Genomic DNA, 18,412 nt, shown 5'->3' on the forward strand with positions numbered 1-18,412 from the left:
AGGTGATATTGGTTAGGTGAAGTATTTGTAATCAACAGCAAAATGATAAACAAAGAAAGATGATAACATTTCTTCATTTCTTCGTGAATCAACTCCTTAGAATCATCAACTCACACGGAAATGAACCTCCTTAAATTATTTTCAAGATTTTCCACTTTTTTAAATTGACTTTTTAGACAAAGAACGGAATATTGAATTTGTCAGAATGTTTCTATGGTAACGAAAATAATAATGAAAACAAACACGCTATGTGATTTATTAATGAATTAGAAGTCAAATTTGAAATAGTTTTATTTTCAATAAAGGCAATGATTTCAAATCTTGTTTGGCTCGTGTTTCATGCGGTTTTGAATTTAGAGTCACTACACAAGAAATTTAGAAACACCACTCAATAGGGCTGCATTTTGTTGCCAATATATCGTAAAGAGAATATCAATAATTCAACATTTATTAAGATAGGAGGTAACTAGCTTTGGAGAAAGTCAGATAGGAATGTGGTCAGTATTATTTTTGGATTTCGCAAACTCTCGATTCGTTGAACGAACTTTTAATCGATTAAAAAAGAATATTTTATCAGTTGTCGACTTCTATATTTGGGTAAGGTAATCAGGGGGGGGTTAACTATTTTATCTGCGTTGAGCTAAACAGAGAACTGCAAAATATACGAAAATTACTCCCTGAAATAATTTTTCAAACGAGAGAAAAAGAGTTTTGAACATACCACTTTTGCCACATGCGAAATAAATGTCCTCTCACATAACTCAAATTGGTGGGATATTGATTGCAGTATGCTAAGTATTTATCCACCATCTCCCATGCGGGCGGTTGCCGCCCTGTGAATATGGCGGGATTGTATAATGCACCCTCTAAAAAATGAAAAAAAAAACATTGTCTGAATAACGTCATATAACTGATGGAATTACTTCTAACACCTACGTGAATACTGTCGAACGTGCTAACCGCACTGGCTCAACTTCAGTATCTTGCAGGTCCGACTGTAAAATTGATAAAAAAAAAAAAATTTCAAACAATTTCCTATTTAGTCAATAACACCCCCATGTTTTACCTTTATTTTTTTTAGAGACTTTCATTTCAAAACAAAGTTATCTAAACGTAAATAAAAACACATCCCTGCAAACATTAGATTTCCAGGTTTGTAATGATTCCTCCTGCCAGTTGAGCGTATTTATAGTTAAAAACCTAATAAGAGAGAAAGGAGACCGACCTGCACTCATCACAGCATCCACTTTGGTATACTCTATACATTTTTCGACGTCCCGCAAATACTGGATGTTTCCGTTAGCAAATACGGGCACGGAAACAGCCTCCTTGACCGCTTTGATGTGATCCCAACTTGCAATACCGGTAAGCGGACCTCGTTGTTCGCGACGTCGACCGTGAACTGTGATGATCTGAGAAAAAGAAACGTTTAGGTAAGAGCGCATTCCGTACTTCTTTAGCTCTGATAATGCAGGTATATTCACCCCTGTGTCACAGACCCGGTGGACCCCCGCCCCGGTGGAAAAAAAACCCTACATTTTCAACCCCACTGGGAAATTGGCCTATGATTCTATCCCCATTGAAAATTGAATGGAAAAGAAATGGACTCCAAAACCATCCCCACTGGAATTTTTGAGCTGGAAACAATAGATTTTCTATCCCCATTGGGATTTCGATAGAAATTTGTCATCCCCACTGAGGGAAAAGGTTCTACCAGGGCACTGAGACAGGGGTGTGTATATATGATGTGGTCTGGTCTGCGTACCGTGTTTATTTTATGTGCACAGTGATCGTAGCTGTAGGACTATTTATTTCCGGCCAAAACCTGTTCCCTTTCTCTTTAGGTCTATCAATAAGGAGCCGAATGGTCAATGTGCGAGCGCTTAAAACAAAGGCCCGCTCTTTCAAATGTTCCGTTCAGTTCTTAGATAGCCTGACCTCCGTGAAAGTAATCGCAAGACTGTCTAAAAAATCCTACACTACACAAAAAATATATATTCTGTTTGTATGTCTATAGTTAGTTCAGTAGAAAACTATAGTAGTACTTTCCAGCTGGCGAGCAAAATCTTCCACAAATTAATTCCATCATCGAGAGTTTTTATTTATTTTCTCTCGACTAGTTAGAAAGTAAAGCATACAGCAGGATATCAATGGTCATGCTTTTTCTCTTGTACTATTGCGAATGACTCTGAGCGCCAAATGTCAACATTTATTACAGACTCTCCAATCTTCTTACCTTAGCCCCCGCTCGTTCCAATCTTTTTGCATATTCGACAGTCTTTTCGATACTTTCATAAACACGTATTTTACAGGTGATAGGTTTCTTGATTCGCGCACAGGCTGTCCGTACTGAAGAAAGAAGGAAAGAAATAATATTATTTTGAAATTATGAAAGTAGAGCATCAAATGCATCAAAATTCCAGGACTTTACACATACGCTGGTCAAAGTTTTTTCCGATATTTGCCGTTATTGAGTAACACGAAAACTGAAAAACAAAATATGAATTCATATATATAGCCAGAGAGTGGCAAAAATTGTTTTACGAAATTTTAATACAAATGCCATTTCCTTATGATTATATGGGACACCTCCAGCCAGCTCGGTTTAATGGGATCAAATCCTTTTTTGAAGTCACGTGATATATTTTCAGTGTCTTCGTTCACCAAAGCAGTTGCAATGTAACGTCTTCGATAACATTTTTGAATCCCACTGCCGTGTGACCCGTTTATATTGGAAATTTAATATCAATATTGGGATCCTTCCCAAATCAAGTTAGATAACAGGAAGGTGGGCTATTGCCCAGCTCTCTGAAAGCCTGCTATCATATGAACAGTTACTTATAATACCAACGTCACTTAAATAAAACTGACGTCAAATAAAACAAATATTGAAAATATCAAAAGACATAAAAAAGGCAAAAAAAGACGTTTGGTGAAGATAGAAGGAGAAAGGGATTTGTTGGGCTTTGCTTGGGAAATAAGAGGTACACTTAAAGAAAGGTATATTAAATACATTTGCGGATTCAAAAACTAGCACAACAATTGGTGTAGTGTTAATTAAGCAATTCTTAATAAATCTTTGTCTATTTTCTTTTAAGTCTCTAGTCTCCCAAGTTGTCTGTATTTCAAATTTAAATCACTATATTTCTAGCACTTCATGTTTAGCCATTTTTCAAGCAATCGAGTTTTTTTTTTTTACCTTCAATAGCCGATCACGATCTCACTTTTTTTTTTTTTCACAAGCTTATTTTCAAGCATCAATCTCACATTCAACAACACTACTTTTGCTCTTCTTTTGTTCCGACAAATAATTATTGTTTAAGATAAATTTTTATTTTATTGATTTTTAATTTATTTCATATTTCTCAATCCAATTCTGATGAATACTGTCTGATACTATGCTTAGTCTCCACCATTTAGAATTTCTCCGAGTTTTGAGCCTTGCCTGCAGAGTTATATCTTTCAGAAGTGAATAGGCCTCACTGAAGAGATATATAGCTCTGTATTTCAACTTGCCCAGAAAGGACAGTAGTACAATTTTATCCAAGCTTCAATTTATGATTTTTATCTCAATCGAGAGAATAAACTTTTGGTCGTAAGTATATTTTTGCAAATTGAAAATTATATATAATATTTTTTTACATAGTAATTTATTTATTTATTTAGTTTACTTATTATAAATAGGACGAATAGCCATTGAGATATATGGAAGTGCCTGAAATACAATTAATTAAAAAAAAAATTAAATCAATTACACTGTAAACTAATTAAGAAACATTCAAAAAGAAATGTCCCATCATTGAGATTTTTATCCTTCAAACGATCCTTAAATTTGAAGAATGTGATTTGAGCAACCCTCTCCTTATTTTATCGATTTTCAAAAGAACAGAATGTCTTTCTCATTCTTATTTCATTACATTTATTTGTTTAAGTGCGAACATTTCTCAAGTTCATTTGCCGCACAAAAAGGAATAATTTGAAGTGAAATTTGGCTAAAAATAACTAAGAATAAATTTTAAAAGAATAATCTAAACGTCAAATTTCAGAACCTACATTCGTGAAAAATTAAGAACAGTCTCGGCTGAACCTACGGCAGAGTAGATATATTAGTGAAATTACTGAAGAATAGATCTATAAAAACTAGCACATCTGTCATCTATTGCACAATTGAACATTCGTAAACTCTGGTAGAATGCGATGCTTGAGTCAGTTGGTTGATCAACAAAAGCTATATTTGTGGGCATGATCTGATGGCAAAGTCTTCATTTCATAGTGAAGGTTGTCTGTTTGAGATTGTGCCCATTGTTAAAGAGCATCGATTTTCAAAAGCTGAGCGTCCAATTTAAAGGGTTTGTCTAAGCAATGGTCTGTGTTTTAATAACTAAAACTTTTTGTCAGAGTTTCTTACTCGTTGCAGCAAAAGTTTTGAAAACTTTGTTCGCTTTTTCTAGTGATGTTTGTAACCAAGCTCAATAGTAACAAGAATTAAGGGGAATATCTTGTTTTACGGTATTTTAGCAAATGTGTTGACACGATTAAACGTCCCGTTAGCTACCCTTGACTGACTGCGCAATTCCCTTCACATGGCACGGGGCGGGGGCGGGGGCGAAGGTTCATCTGTTTACAAAGTTTAAATCTGACCTTTGTATTCCGTACATGTATCAAGTTGTACCATAGCACCTTCAGCTTACATCAGTGAGTTTGATGGGGCAGCAAAATTTCTCTTTCATTCAAAAGAAGAATAAATGTTCAATTGTTATTAATCTGAAAATCCAAGTAAAAAGTTTTCGCCGGAAAATATTTATTCAATATTTTGCGCTAATGTTCTTTCTTATCTGCATTTCCCTGTCTTTGGAATGCCGAATAAAATTTAGAAGAGCAGAATCTTGATACCGAATCTCAATCGAAAGTCAGGATGGCTTGTTTTAGGAGAATGGTCAAAAAGGCCGAAATAAAGATTAAGATTTTAAACGAGATGAGACGAAATGAGACGACAACCAGAGCTAAAGTCCTAATTTCTTTCAGCTATGATTTGATTTTAGGCAATATGCTCAATATTTCAAACGGACATCATGCAAATTAGATTTCCACTCAAGCATCGTTTGAAAATCTAAGGCAGGAAGTCTGTGGGCATCTTTCAAAAGACATTCAGTATGTATCAACCTTTTTCGCTAAGGAATTGAAATTGATGTCATTGAAGAAATTGACGTCAAATAATTTTCTCTTTGAATTCTTTTATTTTTGGAATGTCAATTTTTAAGAATTAAAAAGAGGTAAGTATTGTTCACATAAGTATGGTCAAAGATTTTGCTGGTTATAACTCGAGATAAAACGAGATGATATTTATTAATAAGTCAAAGGATATTGATTTTGCTATACGAAAATGAACATGCTCTTCGACACGAAGCTTTTCGTGCTGTGAACACAACCGAAGTTAAGACATGATGATATTGATTCTAATTATTACATGCTTTTGCTTTGGTTGTATTTTTCAGCCGAAGTACGTTGGTATCGAAGTCACTTTATTCAATACTTGCTTATTGGAGAAATCAGTGTCAAAATCAATGTCATAATGTCAAAGCTTTGATTTTATAAACAACAAATTGAAGTATGGAGACACTGCCGGTAGCTTTGTGAACCTTGGAACTTGTTTTGTGAGCATAAGTGAAGGGTGCATTGTTTTCAGAATTTGAAAACGCCTCCTTGATTATGACTCATTAGTCAAGTAGATTAGTTTTGCTGAGACCATCTGCTATGCGGCATAGAATTTCAACTTGTGAGAAGAATTCGACGAAAGAAATGTCAACTTGGCAAACATGACATTATTCAATGCGATTGTCCTCACAACCTTGGTAGCTTATCTTGTGAGATTAGTAGAAGGTTGGTTAATGTTCAGAATTTGAAAAGCTGTCTTTGACTATGACTCACCAAGCAAGCATTTTACTATACGAAAATGAACATGTTGTCGACACGAAGCTTGTACAGTAACCACAACCAAAGCTTGGACATAATGTTATTTTCTAATAATCTGAATGTCATTTGTTTTGGTTGTGCTTACAGCAAAAAGTACGTTGGTAAGAATGAGAGTTATCGCAGTCACTTTGTTCAATACTTGCTTATGGGAGAAAGCTATGTCATTATAATCAAATACAATTCCGAAGAACTTTGGCTCTGATTCATAATAAGAAGCACTTTTTTTAAAGTCAAATTCACCAGTACGAAGTTTTAACTCTTAATCGCAGATTTACACTTCTTATAGGAGGGAAGGAAGGAAACTTTGTGTTAGAAAATGCGAGAAGATATCCATAAAAGCTACATTTTATATCATTAGTATGTTTCCGATTGTGAAGTGGCTGTCCTTTTCAGTGCATTCCCATTAGTGAAGTTGATCATAGCGCCCAATTTTTACGTTACGTATCGTAAAGAAGTTTGGCTAGCTATAATCAAAAGTTCACGATGTGAAAGTGTCGTGATTTGATCAGATTCTGTGCAAACGAGCACAAACGATCATAACAAACAATTTTCCATTTCATGTGAAGGATCACAAGTTTACTGGCATGGAGCGAATTGAACATTCTTATTCCAAGTAATGTAAGTGTCAGCAAGTTAGTGTGACGTGACTGAAAGCTACAGGGCATTTATATCTGACAGTAGAGGTGTGCATCCATGACACATAAATATTTTTTTAAGTTTATGTCGTCACACTAAAAAATTGACGTCAAATAAGACTGCAAAGTAATCTTGTACGAACTTTTCAAGCAACTGCTAATTATACACTCGATTCGCTAGAAGTGAAAAAAAAAAACACAGAAGAGTTTGATGAAAAAGAACCTTGGAACTTTTGTTGTGAGCACAATCGAAGGGTACGTTATTTTCAGAATTTGAAAACGTCTTCTCGATTAGTGCTAAAAGTTGTAGAATTGTTATGATTATTGGACCTTTTTTCCTGTAATACAACCAAAGCCAGAATATGGTGGTAGTCGATAGAGTGTAGTCGACATTGGTAGCTTCATAAACTTGGTAGCCCTGGTAATTTTAACAATGACTAAAAACTTTGACATCCTTGGGTAACTTGTTTTGTGAGCGTAATCGAAAGGTGCGTTATTTTCAAAATTTGAAAACGCCTCCTTGATTATGGCTCATTGGCCAAGTAGATTAATTTTGCTAAGACAATCTGCTAAACGACGTAGAATTGATGCCCTGTGAGTAAAATTCGGCGAAAGAGATGTCAAATTTGTGATTGTGGCATTGTTCAAAGCGATTGTTTTCATAGCCTTGGTAGCTTGTCTTGTGAGCATAGTAGAAGCGAGATTAATTTTCAGAATTTGAAAAGAATCTCGTTGACTTTTGCTCATCAGGCTAGCAGATTAATTTTTCTTTAAGAAAATGATCATGATGCTGGCGACACGAAGCTCTTTGTGCTGTGAACACAACCAAAGCCAGGAGATGATGGTATTTTCAAATAATCACATTCTTTTTCTTTGGTTGTACTTTCAGCCGTCATTTTCAGAATTTGAAAAACGCTAGTGTGATTATAGCTCATCAGATCGGTTTGGCTACGGTATACGCAAATGAACGAGACAAAAGTCAGGGCAGAGCATGATCTATTTTCTAATTATCGCATGTCATTTGCTTTGGTTGTATTTACAGCAGTCAAACTTTATTGTTAAAAGTGCGTTATCACAGCCACTTTATTCAATAATTGGTTATGGAAGAAACCGATGTCATTATAAAATGAAACGACAGAAAACTTTGACATTCTCAGTTAGCTTGTTTTGTGAGCATAATCGAAAGGTACGTTAATTTTAGAATTTGAAAACGCCTCCTTGATTAATTTTGCTAGGACAATCTGCTAAACGACGCCGAATTAGGCTTTCACAGCCTTGGTAGCTTGTCTTATGAGCAAAGTGCAGGGGCGGTTCATTGTCAGTATTTGAAACGCGTCTTTTACGATGACTCACCAGGCAAGCAGATTTATTTTGTTTTACGAATAAGAACATGCTCGTCGAAACGAAGCTCTTTGTTCTGTGAACACAACCAAAGCCAGGACATGATAGTATTTTCAAATAATTGCATGTCAATTGCTTTGGTTTTATTTTACTATTTATAGCAGTCGCTGTACTTTTAGTCATTTTAGGTTGGTAAGATTGAAAAACCACAGTCACTTTATTCAATAATTGCTTACGGAAGAAACCTAGATGTCATTATAAAACGAAATGACCAAAAACTTTGGGATTCTTGGGTACCTTGTTTTGTGAGCATAATCGAAAGATGCGTTATTTTCAGAATTTGAAAACGCCTCCTTGATTATGACTCATTAGCCAAGTAGATTAGTTTTGCTAAGACAATCTGATAAACGTAGTATCAACATACTTATTGAAGCTCTTGTCCTGTAAGCACACTTCGACGGGTGAAATATCATATTTTTAAGTGTGTTATTTTTACTTCGATTTGTACTGATAGTCATTGCGTTCATTCATTCTGGTAAGGGAATAGTCGTCGGAGAATTTTGCCTTTCGACATGCAGTTCAGTACAGATCGTTCTGTGAGGACAGCCCAAGTTAAATCATTGCCTTATTTTCAAATAAATAATCGTTGTCTTATTTTTGGTTGTACTCGTAAAACTGTTGTTGTAAAGAGCATGGGCTAAAATGAAATCCATTTGTTTTATTGTTGTTGTAGAGAATTACATGCTAGATATGAGAAAATGGGAATTTGTTGACATCGGTAGTCGGTCAAGCTTGTCCGTATCTGTAGTGCTTGATGTTGTCGTTTTCAATTAACAAAAGCAACAGTTTATTATGAGCTTTTGACGGGAGTTCTTCACGTGATGAGGAACGTTGGTTACGTTAATCACATTGATAAAGAGTTCTCAACTAAGCTGTATTAGTGAACTTGACTATGGCAACAAGTTTTCATTGGAAAAACGTGAATTGTTCAAGTCAAATCCATGGGTACGGAGTATTTAGCTGTTAGCCAACAACAAGCTCCGGAATATATTAGTTACCGCTCTATTATTGAGCACAGCCTTTTGATGAGTTTGATCAGGACAACATATTTTTATTTCAGCTTAAAGAAAATCGGCTATGAATGTAAAGTTCATTGATAAGGAGTTTTTATGAAGTTGATTTCTCCTTTGATTGAGAACAGCGCTAGAAATACACTCGTGTTCGTGAAATCGATCATAACAAAAAAAATTTTCTGCTCATTTCATAGCGATATTGAGTACGGTATGCAGCTATTTTTCAAGTAGACTTTTACCCCCGTGTTTAAAAATGCAAGTGCATTCTCTCGAATAGTATAGTCAATGGTGAGTATGATGGAAAAATGAAGATGATTTCTTATCACGCTTGATCCTTCTTAGCTTACTCATAAGACAAGTGCATTCTCTCGAATAGTATAGGTGAAAAGTTGGTTTTACGTCTATAGTTTTTAAGTACAATTACTATACTTCTCGCAGGACTTGTCAATGGTAAGTATGATGAGAAAATGAAGATGATTCCATATTTCTTAATGAATTTTCGTTTTACTCAGCAGAATATTGAATTCTCTCAAAGATACCACGAGCCGTATCGAAAATGGAAATGATGACCAATTCTACGAATTCAAATTGCCTTCCTTTATATATGCAAGTGTTTCGTGATGTATTTTGTATCTAAACAGCAGTATTGTGTAAATTGTGGTGCTTCGCCATAGTAGTTTTGTTAGAGCAATCGATTGATATTGGTAGCTTTAACAGCTTTGGCAGCATGTCTTGTGAGCATAGTCGAAGAGCGGTTCATTTTAAGAATTGGAGAAGCTCATTGACTAAAGCTCATCGGCCAAGTAGATTCATTTTGCTATACGAAAATGAACATATTCTTCGACACGAAACTCTTTGTGCTGTGAACACAACCAAAGATAGAACACGGGTATTTTTAAATAGCCAGATGTTTACTTTTGGTTATGCTCATTGCAGTAAGAAAACATTGTCTCTTTATGTAATACTTGATAGTGGGATAATCGTTTACAATCCGTGTAATACAGTGATATTAGGGTGTTATATGATAATATGATAATTGTAACAATTTAATATCAGGTTGTATAAAATATATTTTATCCCTTGCTGTTTTTCTACTTTGTCCACAACATGTAGCATGCTAGACTACTGTATATAATGGAAAGTTTTGGGAGCTATAGCTTCAACTTCTGAGCACAAAAAAGCGATGTTTTCAACAAAGAAACAAATTTTCATAGGTGCTCAGAGGACAGTTTTAGTGATATGATTTAGTCACTTTAGACATAACTCTATTTCCAAATCAAATAGACTTTTATCAAAGTGGTCAAAAAAACAAATTGCTTCAAAATCAAAATCGTAATCGAAGAGCAAATAAAAAAAATCCTGACAAAAAACATTGCTTCAAGTCTTTATAAAGCTGGCGTCATTGAAAAAGTGACGTCAAATAAATCTTAATGATAAGTCGCTTTTACAGTGAGAATTTCAGTTAAGCATACAAGCTGACAAAAGAAAATTGAAGGATCGTGCTATTGGTAATTTGGTGTGACCATCATCAAAAGGGTTGATGATTTCAAATGTGTTGATTCTGCTCCTACGGTACGAAGACTCTCTCAAATAGATATACTTTCAACAGTGATTTGTCTTGCGAGCACAATAAAAAAATGACAATGATTTTTAATTCATAGAAATTTCTTTGGGTATAGGTGACAAAGTCTTAAACTTTGGTCTGTAAGCGCCTAGACCTTGCAGTTTCTAAATTCTGCTTTGATAATCGACTGTAATTTCACAGTGAGGAATTGATTAGGTCTTCATCGGTATATCATGAAATCTTACGCGAAAGGTAAAACACTTCAAAAGAGATGTTACGTCTTTTACTTCCTGCGGTTTTGTAAAGGTACGCGATGTAGAATAAGATTTAAAGCTTGTCTTGTGAGTATGGTGAAAATGAAGAATGATTTACAATTACTCTCTCCATTTTTGGTTTCATACTCACAAGAGAAGCAGCTTAGACTTCGAAATATTATTGCATGAATCAACCATCATTCGTCTTACGAGCGTAGGTAATAAAAAAAACGAAAACTTTTGGTGCTTTCTCTTGTGAGCAAAATCTAAAAGGCTGTTAGTTTCAAATTCCCAAACGCTTTTAGAGAAGCTCATAAGGGAATTCGATTATTATTTCACAATATCTGGATATTTAAGCATCTTTGTCTGCGATCTCTGAGAAACAATATTGCGAAAGCATTTGATGCTTTCTTTTGTGAGCACAATCTAAAAGGATGGTGATTTCAAATCAACCGTCGGTTTTAGAGAAGCTCATAAGGGAATTCGATTATTATTTCAAAATATCCGGATATTTAAGCATCTTTGTCTGCGATCTCTGAGAAACAATATTGCGAAAACCGAAAACATTTGGTGCTTTCTTTTGTGAGCACAATCTAAAAGGCTGGTGATTTCAAATTCACCGACGCTTTTAGATAAGCTCGTAAGGGAATTCGATTATTATCACAAGAGAAGCAGCTTAGACTTCGAAATATTATTGTATGAATCAACCATCATTCGTCTTACGAGCATAGGTAATAAAAAAAAACGATTACTTTTGGTGCTTTTTCTTGTGAGCAAAATCTAAAAGGCTGGTGATTTCAAATTCGCAAACGCTTTTAGAGAAGCTCATAAGGGAATTTGATTATTATTTCACAATATCTGGATATTTAAGCATCTTTGTCTGCGATCTCTGAGAAACAATATTGCGAAAACCGAAAACATTTGGTGCTTTCTTTTGTGAGCACAATCTAAAAGGCAGATGATTTCAAATTCACCGACGCTTTTAGATAAGCTCATAAGGGAATTCGATTATTATTTCACAATATCTGGATATTTAAGCATCTTTGTCTGCGATCTCTGAGAAACAATATTGCAAAAGCATTTGATGCTTTCTTTTGTGAGCACAATCTAAAGGGATGGTGATTTCAAATTCACCGACGCTTTTAGATAAGCTCATAAGGGAATTCGATTATTATTTCACAATATCTGGATATTTAAGCATCTTTGTCTGCGATCTCTGAGAAACAATATTTTTGTGAGCACAATCTAAAAGGATGGTGATTTCGAATCAGCCGACGCTTTTAGAGAAGCTCATAAGGGAATTCGATTATTATTTCACAATATCTGGATATTTAAGCATCTTTGTCTACGATCTCTGAGAAACAATATTGCGAAAACATTTGATGCTTTCTTTTGTGAGCACAATCTAAAAGGATGGTGATTTCGAATCAGCCGACGCTTTTAGAGAAACTCATAAGGGAATTCGATTATTATTTCACAATATCTGGATATTTAAGCATCTTTGTCTGCGATCTCTGGGAAACAATATTGCAAAAACATTTGATGCTTTCTTTTGTGAACACAATCAAAAAGGCAGATGATTTCAAATTCATCAAGGTTTTTTCATGCGCTCATAAGAAAAGTGGAAATACCTTAATATTTAAGCAACTTTTGGATATCAATTTCTAAGTAGCAATATTGCGAAAACTTTTGGTGCTTTCTCTTATGAGCACAATGAAATAGGATGGTGATTTCAAATCATCACATCTTTTCAACTTGTTCATAAGGCGAGTGGATTCTCTAAAGATATTTGTAAATATCTAATAATTTAGATTTTCCGGTGAAACCTTCGTTGTTTTCCCTTGTGAGCACAATCAAAAAGGCTGATGATTTCAAATTCATCGAAGCTTCTTGATGGTTCATAAGGCAATTCGAATTTCTCAATTCTCTGGATATTTAAGCAACTTCTTTGTTTGCGATCTCTTAGTAACAATGAAGCTTATTTTTTCCCAAAATTTTTTCATCTTATTTTGAGTCTTCGACACGAATGAAGATTCCGATTGGTGACTAAAAATGACAATCCTTCCCAACTAGGAAATCAAGGTAGGTACAAAAGGATCATACTTTAGGTTACTTTCTTTCAATCTATTTATGTTTTCTTTTTCGACATGCTTTTGAATGAATTGTTTTTGTTTATTTCGAAATAATGTGCAATGGCGGGGAATACTTAGTCTGTGTTTATGAACTTTGGGAGAATGTCATTCAAAGAATGTGCAACCGGTAATTTCTCTCTTAGTTTGTGTCTAAGCAAATTTCCATGGAAGCTTTATTTTACGACATGCTTCTGAATGAGTGGATATCGAGTTCTTTATATTTAGAGGCATTAGTTGACTAGGATTGAGTTTTGGACATACCGTTTTCATGAAATTGACGTCATTTAATGGACTGATTGACGTCAAATAAAAAGTTGCATACTAGAAAGTTAAATAAGTGCAGAAAATAGATGTCGATCATAGACATGAAAACAGATAAAAAGAAATATTGAAATCCTTTGTCTTGTCTTGTTTTGTGAGTATGAACTGAAAAGTAGGGTGATTTAAAATCAGCCAGTTTGTTTTCATTTATACTCAGAAGACGAGTCGTTCGGAATACCTGAATGATATTCTGCGAAGACATTATTAGTGTATTTTGTGGGAATCATCATAAAGGAAGAAATTTTTCGATTTTTCTGTCAAACAATCTGCTGGTGAGATTATTTGGTTCTCCAGAGTATTGGAACGTTTTATCCATAGCATGCTAGAAGGTTTTAATTAGCTTTTTAAGTATATTTGATACTTTGCCGTGCGGGCATGATAAAAAAGACAATGCTTTAAAATCGATTTGAACTTCAACTTATTGGGCAAATAGGCTCTCAGTTACCTGAAATGTAAGCTAAAAATTTAAAATGCTTCTCTTGTGAGTGTGTTCAAAACGTGCGATACTTTAGAATTATTGGCATGAGTTTTAATAGCACTCACAAGTTAAAAGCGGACTAGGAAAAATTCAGATGGCAACAAGCTAGATGCTGAATGGACCTACCTGATGATGAAAGTTAGATAGCAATGCAAGGAGAAAAATGAAAAAAAATCAGTCAGAAAACATAGCGTTTAGCGAAAATGCATAACGCAATAAATTCATCATTGATTGTTGATAAGGGGAGAGGGAAGGGTTGTAGGGAAAAAATTAATAGAAAGTTCTGGTCGCAAAAATCAGTTTTATTGACAATTGAATCATGCTTGATGGTGAGCATTGTTATCAATAATGTTTTTGTGTCAAAAACATAGAAATACAAGGAAAAAATCTAATGAAAATCTGCAAAAACGGCGATTTCCGGCATTTTCAACCGGAAAAAAAAATTTCTCAAAAATCGAACTCAGCCATGTTTTGGGCAATATTAATACGCATCTTAGAGCAAAAAAATCAGAATAAACTAATGATAAAATCTCGAGAAAATGCCAAAAAAACAGTTTTTCCGGCATATTTCCGGCACTTTCGGCCGGAAAAAAATGTTTTTCGAAAATCGGGCTCCGTCACTTTTTAGGTATTGTCATTCTACATCAGTGTGCAAAATTTCATAAAAAAATATAAAGTACAGCTCGAGAAATTCAAGAAATACCGTTTTTCCGGAGAAAATCGGCTGTTCCGGCGATTTTTAGAAAGTTCCGGCTTCAAAAATCAGTTTTATCGACAATTGAACCATGCTTGATCGTGGACATTGCTATTAATAATGTTTTTGTGTGAAAAAAAAAACAACGAAATATAAGGAAAAAGTCCGATGAAAATCTGCAAAAACGGCGATTTCCGGCATATTTCCGGCATTTTCGGCCGGAAAAGAATTTTTCTCAAAAATCGGACTCTGCCATGTTTTAGGCATTGCTAATACGCATCTTTGAGCAAAAAATCTGAAAAAACTAATGATGAAATCTCGAGAAAATGCCAAAAAACCGGTTTTTCCGGCATATTTCCGGCATTTTCGGCCGGAAATGATTTTTTTTCGAAAATCGGGCTCCGTCACATTTTGGGCATTACCATTTTGCATCATTGTGCCAAAAATCAGAAAAAACTAATGAGCCAATCCTGAGAAAAGCTGGTAACAGACGGACGGACGAACGAACGAACGAACGGACGGACATCGGTTAATTTATAGGACCTCTACCCCACCGGGGTAGGTCCAAAAAGGAAAGCCTAGCAGAAGAAACTTTTTCTTCTGTAGCTTCCCTTGTGAGTGTGTTCAAAACGTGCGATACTTTAGAATTATTGGCATGAGTTTTAATAGCACTCACAAGTTAAAAGCGGATTAGGAAAAATTCAGATGGCAAAAAGGAAAGCCTAGCAGAAGAAACTTTTTCTTCTGTAGCTTCCCTTGTGAGTGTGTTCAAAACGTGCGATACTTTAGAATTATTGGCATGAGTTTTAATAGCACTCACAAGTTAAAAGCGGATTAGGAAAAATTTCAGATGGCAAAATGAAAAGCCTAGCAGAAGAAACTTGAAATTTCTTTCGTAGCTTCTCTTGTGAGTGTGATTAAAAAGTGTGATATTTTCAAACTATAGGCATGATTTTGATTGAGTCTGCTAAATGACGCGCCTTACGCGCCCTCATATTTCTAAAGCGCCTTCGCACCTTACGCGTCTTACGCGCCCACGCGTAATTTCGATACGTGGATCGAGAACTGTTAGGAAATTGAACATTGATATGAATGAGATTGAAATTCATGAATCTACTAGGAGAAATTTTTAGTCAATCTCTCTTATTATTCGTCGATTTTGAGATTATTTTTTTTCAGATATTTGCATTCTCGTTAACTCCTTGTTTTGCGCCCGGCGTGACCCCAAGGTTATACCACTATCCTTATGATGTGGATTTGTGATACTTGATTTGTTTGCCTCTTATTATTCGTTTTTAACTAATTTAGTCTTATATAATATTTATATTTATTCTAATGTATATCTCTTGGTCCAAATAATATTTATTGTCATTTACAAAAAAAAATTTAAAAATATTTTAAGGTGCGTCAAATTTTTAGGGCGCGTCAAATTTTTAAGGCGCGTCAAATTACCAGGGCGCGTAGGCGCGTGGGCGTGTAACATTTTAGGGCGCGTGGTCGCGTAAGGCTCGTTAAAAATACGAGGGCGTGTGGGCGCGTGGGCGCGTAAGGCGCGTCATTTAGCAGACTCGATTTTGATTGCATTCACAAGTTAGAAAGCGGATTAGGAAAAATTCACTTGGCAAATTTTAGAGTTCAGCAGCAGAAACTTGTTCATAAGATTTGATATTCAACATTCATTTCAAAATGTATAGTTGATAATTTGTTTATTACGAGTAAATTGTGTTACAGAGTTTTTGTTCGCCTTTACCGTTCTTTTTTGTACGATTTTATTGCTTTGTTTTGTGAGCACTTTGGAAAGTAGGTCATGTTTTCAAATCACACGATCCTTTCTTGTGGATTGCTCATAAGGGAAACAGAAAGCAAGTTCTTTCTATCTTTCTCATTGGCTGATCTTCTTTGCTTTATGCCTTTTGTTTTGTGAGCACTTTGATAAGTAGTTCATGTTTTCAAATCACAAGATAATTTCTTGCAGAGAGCTCATAAGGGAAGCAGAAAGCATCTTCTATGATTGTAACAATTTTCTTGCTTTTGTCTTGTGAGCACTTTTAAAAGTAGTTCATGTTTTCAAATCACACGATTCTTTGCTTGCAGAGTGCTCATAAGGGAAGCAGAAAGCATCTTCTACGGTTGTAACGATTTTTTTGCTTTTGTCTTGTGAGCACTTTTGAAAGTAGTTCATGTTTTCAATTCACACAATCCTTTCTTGTAGATGCTCATAAGGGAAGCAGAAAGCATATTCTATGGTTGTAACGATTTTCTTGTTTTTGTCTTGTGAGCACTTTGGAAAGTAGTTCATGTTTTCATATCACACGATCCTTTCTTGTAGATGCTCATAAGGGAAGCAGAAAGAATCTTCTATGGTTGTAACGATTTTATTGCTTTTTTTTAGTGAGCACTTTGGAAAGTAGTTCATGTTTTCAAATCACACGATCCTTTCTTGCAGAGTGCTCATAAGGGAAGCAGAAAGCATATTTTAAGGTTGTAACGATTTTATTGCTTTTTTTTAGTGAGCACTTTGGAAAGTAGTTCATGTTTTCAAATCACACGATCCTTTCTTGCAGAGTGCTCATAAGGGAAGCAGAAAGCATCTTCTATGGTTGTAACAATTTTCTTGCTTTTGTCTTGTGAGCACTTTTAAAAGTAGTTCATGTTTTCAAATCACACGATCCTTTCTTGCAGAGTGCTCATAAGGGAAGCAGAAAGCATCTTCTATGGTTGTAACAATTTTCTTGCTTTTGTCTTGTGAGCACTTTTGAAAGTAGTTCATGTTTTCAATTCACACAATCCTTTCTTGTAGAGTGCTCATAAGGGAAGCAGAAAGCATCTTCTACGGTTGTAACGATTTTCTTGCTTTTGTCTTGTGAGCACTTTGGAAAGTAGTTCATGTTTTCAATTCACACAATCCTTTCTTGTAGAGTGCTCATAAGGGAAGCAGAAAGCATCTTCTATGGTTGTAACGATTTTATTGCTTTTTTTAGTGAGCACTTTGGAAAGTAGTTCATGTTTTCAAATCACACGATCCTTTCTTGTAGATGCTCACAAGGGAAGCAGAAAGCATATTCTACGGTTGTAACGATTTTATTGCTTTTTTTAGTGAGCACTTTGGAAAGTAGTTCATGTTTTCAAATCACACGATCCTTTCTTGTAGATGCTCACAAGGGAAGCAGAAAGCATCTTCTATGGTTGTAACGATTTTATTGCTTTTGTCTTGTGAGCACTTTGGAAGGTAGTTCATGTTTTCAAATCACACGATCCTTTCTTGTAGAGGTAAGCAGAAAGCATCTTCTACGGTTGTAACGATTTTATTGCTTTTTTTAGTGAGCACTTTGGAAAGTAGTTCGTGTTTTCAAATCACACGATTCTTTGCTTGCAGATTGCTCACAAGGGAAGCAGAAAGCATATTTTATGGTTGTAACGATTTTATTGCTTTTTTAGTGAGCACTTTGGAAAGCAGTTCATGTTTTCAAATCACACGATCCTTTCTTGCAGAGTGCTCATAAGGGAAGCAGAAAGCATATTTTATGGATGTAACGATTTTATTGCTTTTTTTAGTGAGCACTTTGGAAATAGTTCATGTTTTCAAATAACAAGATAATTTCTTGTAGAGTACTCATAAGGGAGGCAGAAAGCATATTCTATGGTTGTAACGATTTTCTTGTTTTTTTCTTGTGAGCACTTTGGAAAGTAGTTCATGTTTTCATATCACACGATCCTTTCTTGTAGATGCTCATAAGGGAAGCAGAAAGCATCTTCTATGGTTGTAACGATTTTATTGCTTTTTTTTAGTGAGCACTTTGGAAAGTAGTTCATGTTTTCAAATCACACGATCCTTTCTTGCAGAGTGCTCATAAGGGAAGCAGAAAGCATATTTTAAGGTTGTAACGATTTTATTGCTTTTTTTTAGTGAGCACTTTGGAAAGTAGTTCATGTTTTCAAATCACACG

The 18,412-nt window shown here is 35.1% G+C and overlaps 1 protein-coding gene across 1 annotated transcript in view; it reads right to left on the reverse strand.

Moving 5' to 3' along the window:
- The window catches only part of LOC136822270 (tRNA-dihydrouridine(16/17) synthase [NAD(P)(+)]-like), a 39,268-nt gene that overhangs the window by 7,588 nt on the left and 13,268 nt on the right, over nucleotides 1–18,412 (reverse strand). Inside the window, exons 4-6 of the mRNA XM_067078510.1 lie at nucleotides 2,237–2,349; nucleotides 1,226–1,412; nucleotides 722–866 (exon numbers count right to left, since the gene is read on the reverse strand). Of these exons, the coding sequence (XP_066934611.1) occupies nucleotides 722–866; nucleotides 1,226–1,412; nucleotides 2,237–2,349 (445 nt within the window). The remainder of the gene's footprint in view (nucleotides 1–721; nucleotides 867–1,225; nucleotides 1,413–2,236; nucleotides 2,350–18,412) is intronic.

Source organism: Clytia hemisphaerica, unplaced genomic scaffold, assembly GCF_902728285.1.
Source record: "Clytia hemisphaerica strain Z4C2 unplaced genomic scaffold, Clytia hemisphaerica genome assembly, whole genome shotgun sequence".
NCBI lineage: Eukaryota > Metazoa > Cnidaria > Hydrozoa > Leptothecata > Clytiidae > Clytia > Clytia hemisphaerica.